This window comes from Lampris incognitus, chromosome 16 (genome assembly GCF_029633865.1).
Source record: "Lampris incognitus isolate fLamInc1 chromosome 16, fLamInc1.hap2, whole genome shotgun sequence".
Classification (NCBI taxonomy): Eukaryota; Metazoa; Chordata; class Actinopteri; order Lampriformes; family Lampridae; genus Lampris; species Lampris incognitus.
This window is the reverse complement of record NC_079226.1, coordinates 7,514,709-7,520,295: the sequence shown is the minus strand read 5'-3', so window position 1 is coordinate 7,520,295 and position 5,587 is coordinate 7,514,709. Positions and strand designations below refer to the sequence as shown.

The 5,587-nt window shown below is 52.9% G+C and overlaps 1 protein-coding gene across 1 annotated transcript; it reads right to left on the bottom strand.

Annotated features, from left to right (window-relative positions):
- Positions 1-415: 415 nt before the first annotated feature.
- si:dkey-87k14.1 (leucine-rich repeat transmembrane protein FLRT2) lies at positions 416-2,442 on the bottom strand. The gene is given in 2 exon segments (XM_056296387.1): positions 416-1,344; positions 1,347-2,442. Coding segments are annotated over 2 exon segments (2,025 nt in total).
- Positions 2,443-5,587: the final 3,145 nt, after the last annotated feature.

Here is a 5,587-nt window from a genome sequence, read left to right as displayed (position 1 = left end):
TTAGTCACGTTAACGGTTACTTTGAGCTGAATCCTTGCAGACGGTGTTTTCATACACCTGTAGTTAGAGTTCTGCGTTTGCTATGATCTTAGTTAACGATAACTTCAGAATGACTTGGCATTGCCGAAGACCAAATCAAAATAAGATCAAATCGTAACACTCGGAGATGAACGAGTCCTGATTGTACAAGTTAAGTCAGCACAAAACCGGAACAGCACAACCCCAAGAAACCAATAACTTATAAATCCAACTTTACTAAGGAATATAAAAGTAGCTGAATTCAACAAGTGTTGTCCAGCTGACTGTATAAATTACATTGGTTCAAGACACAGGGGGCTTAAAACAATACTAATATTGTACAGTGTCTTGTAAGGGTAGTTATCGATACAAAGGCTGCTGACGCTTTCCAAAAACATCATGTACGGCAAAAGTCAGTATCCTGAACATTGTTCTTGCAGTATACTGTGCTGTTGTTCCCCAGGAGGCAGTCTTGAAAGCCAATGCCCCCATTAGGGGTGTAAATAGGCTGAATGCGGAAATCCCCCTTGAGGAGCTGCTCGTTGTTGAGTGAGACTATTTGGAAACTGGTCTCAGTCATTTCTAGGATGGAGTTATCCTTCTTGGTGCCCGCTTCGCAGTAGTCGTCTTTTCTCCGGCCCCGGTTGTATTTCCACTTGGTGGAAGATTTGGAGCGCCCTTTCTTGTGCATGTGCCAGCAGAAGATGCTGAGGAGCACCACCAGCACCACAATCACAGCCCCTCCGATCAGCCCTGCCAGCAAGAAAGGTGAGCTGGGGTTCTGCTGCGTGGCCTGCTCTGGTCCCGGGAGCCCTTTATTATCAAGGCCGAAAGAGGCGGGCGTGGTAATGGCCTCTGTGCACACCGTGTCATCTTTTGGCCGGTAGTTATTGAATGCATCTAATGGAATCACACAAATCCGATAGGTGGACTTAGGCTCCAGGTTAGCTAACCGGATGCCCCGGTGCTCCCCACCCACCATCCTCTCCCTGACGGTGTCTCCGGTGAGACTGGGGCCCATCCTGGCCCAGGTGACCTTGTAGGCCGTGACTGGGAAGGCAGCCACCCAGCTGACGTGGATAGCTGAGCCATTGAGTATAGCAAAGTTGACCTGTAGGGTTTCCCTCCGTGGGTTAAGGGGCTGCCTAGTCCTTACGCCCCCTCCTCTGGTAGGATAGATGGGGGGGAAAGGTGAGGGTGTGGGGTAGGATGGTTCTCTGGAGGCGGGGTATGAGAACTGTGTCACTTCAGGGGGGTCTGGTAAAGATGAGGGGAAGGAGAGAGAGCCGTTTCCCCCGGTAAGCTGGGCAGGTGGGTGGGCTGTGGTGCCACAGTGCTTTGTGGGCACTGGACCAGCTCAGCACTCAGCTCCCTGATCACCATGCCCCGCACCCTCTCAGGCTTTTGGCACATAAAGCCACGCACATTGAGTGAGGCTGGCAGAGATTTCAGCCACGACACCACCCATTTGATGCTGCAGTCGCACAGCCAAAGGTTGTTACGAACAGTGAGCTGCCTGAGACTGACCAGGCCATCAAAGACCCCCTGTGTCAGCGACTGCAGCTGGTTGTTGGAAATATCCAGCCTCTCCAGCTTGTGCAATCCTGCAAAAGCCCTCACAGGGATCCTATTTATCTGATTCTCCTGGAAGTTCAGCTTGACCAACACTTCCCCTGGAAGAAATGGGGGCGGATAAGTGAGTGAGTTGCGAGCCAGTGATAGCTCCCTCAGCATGACCAGGTCCTGAAAGGTTCCAGGTGCAATTCCCTCATCTGTCAACAGGTTTCCATCCAGCAGGAGGCGCTCCAGACGGGTCACGTTTCTAAACGCCTCCTCCGCGATCACAGCAATGCGGTTCTCATCCAAACGCAACTCCTTCAGATCCTCCGGGAGGCCAATAGGCACGCTGCTCAGGTGGTTTTTGGTGAGGAAGAGCATCTTTAGGCTCACCGCCTCACGGAATGCCCCTTCCTCTACCCCCACCGTGGATATGGAGTTATCATCCAGATGCAGTGCCTCCAGCCACAGAAGCTGAGAAAGAGCTGCTTTTGAGATAGTCTGAATATTGTTCTCTTGCAGATGGAGAACCCGCACATTTTTGGGCAGGTTGATGGGGAACTCATCCAGCTGGTTTCCATAGAGATACACTGTTTCCACTGATGCCACATGGTGCAGCTCCAGTGGGAAGCCTGCGTTGTTGATTTGGTTGTTGTGGAGGTAGAGGGTCTTGTAGCCCTCACCGATCCCCAGAGGCACCGAGGTCAGGCTCCGCTCATTGCAGTAAACGAAGGTGCGATCGCATCGGCACTCCTCCGGACAATTGGAGGCCCGGGAAAATTGGAGGTGAAGGCCCAAGAGTATGGGTATCCATGGCCTTAGAAAGGAGGCCCAGTCCTTATTCCATAAACGCCACTGTATCTCCATTTCAAGAGGCTCCACACACACACAAAAAAGAAAACAAAACAAAAACAAAATCCCAGGAAAGAGGTGGGAAATTAATATTGGTTCATTAGAATCCAGCAGAACAATTTTTTTTTCTCACCAGACTAAGGTGCTTGGTGTGCTACACCAGTGTTGGTAGCCTGATGGAGAGGACGACTTTGAGCAACCGCTTGGTAATTCGTTGCCTTAAGCCGGCTAACAGAAAAGTAATGGTCTAATTAAGTGATATGATTCTTTGCCAGCTGCTGTCCATGCTTGAGCTGGGGAACATTAGTAAAGTCCATCACATTTCATCCCTTCAGGCATCGAGTAGAGCTTACGTCAAAGCTGTATTCGGGACAAGGGGTACCTTTCCACGGAAAGACCTCCTGTTGTCCTCTTTCGTCTTTCATGTTACACACTGCCGAGCCCACAACGATACGGCCTCCCTTGGACTTGACATTTGGATCCAGAAACCTGTTGCAAAACGAGAATAATGAGAAAATCAGTGGCTTTACATCTTCTCCGAATGCACGATTCCCTCTCTAAAGTACAACAAGCAAAGGAGCCCTTTGTTTTAAATTCCGCCAAAGTGAAGCGAGGCGTTGCAAATTGAGGAGGCGATGCGCTGTGCACACAAACGACGAGCGTCAAGCAAGATGCAGAGCAGCGAGCAAGGCAGGGAGCAAAGGCAAAGGTTGCTCCCCGGTTAACTGCAGTAAGGCTGCAGAAGGTCAGCGAGTCCCCCGCAGGACGCGGATTCAACTGAGGACTACGGAACGATCATTAGATGACGAGATGACGCGGTTTGGCGGGACTTCATGCGAATCGTGACCTCGCGCGCGAACATTTATAATGGGATTCGAGCGATTTCGCCGAGTTGATGACGAGGGCATCCGTGGGCAGACTACATGACGCGAGCTGACGTCTGACATCAACAGCGGATTTCAAGAATTCGGTCCAACAAAAAACAAAAAAAACAAATGAGAAGGGTGCCAAAGGTTTGTCGTGGAGCCGGGGGCAGCGGGTGGGCTGGGTGATGGGAAGGTGACGACTGGCTCCGTGCTCCGGCTTGCAGAGGGCATCAAGGAACACCGTCACATGTACGCGCGCTGCTGACGGACACGTCGCCCCGTTCTACTGCGCACACAAGCCGGAACCTCCTCCTCCTCCTCCTCCTCCAGTGGTAATGAAGGAGAGAAAGGAGGAGAGGTGAAGGAGGGAGGTGCGCGCGCGCGCGAGCGAGCTAGAGAGAGGGATAGATAGATAGGTATAGGTAGAGAAAGAGGGGGAAAGGGGGATGTTCATTTGTTCGGTGTGCACCCCCCCCTCCATCTCTATGTATCTATATATCCCCCCCTCCCCGCCTGTCAATCTAGCGTCTCCATCCGCGCGCGCACGCGAACGCCTCGCCAAAAAGAAGAACGTCCTTTCTCTTGGAAGATGAACGCATCAAAACGCGTCGGATGACTCGTTCGTCCTGCGGAGGACGAGAGCGCAACTTGGACGGAGGTGAAGCCGCTCCGTCCATGGAGATAAGACCGGACAAATCCCCGCCCGCCCCCACCCCCCCCCCCCTTCACCCAAAAGAGAACGGAGATCGTTGTGTGGCCCCTTCCGACGAGAAGAAGGTGCCGTTGTGCGCGCAAGGTCACAAGATTTGAACAAAAGTGTGCTATAATTCACACGCCTCGCTCTTTGGCGCACAAGCGGCACACGTTTGGCGCTGTTCTGCCGAGCAGGCGCGTCACTCCGTTTTGCGCGCTTATAATAAGTTAACCGGACAAATGTAGCGCATGCATCACACCCGACGTCACGCGGCGAAGTGCCGTTCTGTGGATGGGTGGATGAAATGCCATCAGGCAACGGCAGCCAATTGACAGATTGAGTGGATTGTGGCCAAGGCTGTTCGATAGTTATGTAATCTGCGTTCTGGCCCCGCACCAGGCGTCAGATCGAGTCCGTGTACCTGCTGTATAGGCACCTCATACTGCACGTACATTAGCTCAATATATATATATATATATATATATTATATATATATATATATAGTTTGTCAAAAGCTGGCCCAGTTTGGAGAGGTCGTGTAAGCCGTGCGCTCTTGATAGGTAATTTGTGAGAGTGAAGTGAATTGATGATAAACGACTTTACTCGAGGTTGCACACTCCCTGAAGACGAAGTGCAGAATTGGTGTTAAAATCCACATTTCCCGTCACTAAAGTCATGCATTTCTTTCATTTTGGGGAGGGGAGGGAGGGGGGGGGTCCATCCTATCTCTGCAAAGACCCAACGTTCTTCATTTCCTAAAAGAAGAAGACCCCTGAACAGGATTTACAGTTAATTAAAGCGTTCGGGTTTTGGTCTTGCTTACCGCGCGGGGTTGGGCTGGAAGTCCGCTCTGCTCCACATCCAGCTGGTGAAGCCGCTTACAGCTCCGGTTTCCTCCGCATCCTGGCCGAGGCAAGTCCTCCACAGTCCGGCTGCGGCTCCCGGCTCGTCTCGGCGGGGTGGCGGAGGTGAGAGGAGCCTGCGCGGGGCATCGCGGGTTGCGCGGGAGGCGTGGAGGGAGAATTCAGCTCTTCATCCGCGGTCTGTCCCTCATCTTCTCACCCCCCCTCCTCCTCCTCCTCCTCCTCCTCCTCCGAAACCGAACAAGCCTCCTCGGTCCTTGGCCTGGGCTGCTCTCAGACGAGTGCGTCCAGTTTTGCCCTCCCTTCAAAAAGAGAGAAGGGGTTTTTTGGTGCGTGTATTCAAAGTGAACCAGGAGATTCGGCTGAGCCCCCCCGGCCCCCCCGCAAGACTCTAGGCGCGGGCTCCGTGGAGCCTCCGTCCATGGTTTTAAGAAAAGCCCTTTTCCTTCGCTACGTGGACGAACCCACGGTGGCACGCGGGGGACTGACTGGAGAGACTTGGAGCAGATATCACGATGTGGTCTCAGCGCACGCCGCCGATCTCCCTCTCTCTCTCTCTCTCTCCCTCCCTCTCTCCCTCTCTCTCTCTCACTCCCTCTCTCTCTCTCTCCCCCTCCCTCTCTCTCTAACGCCCCTCGCTTTACCCTCCGTCAAACTACCCCGCCTCTCTCTCCCTCTCTCTCTCTCACTCCCTCTCTCTCTCTCTCCCCCTCCCTCTCTCTCTAACGCCCCTCGCT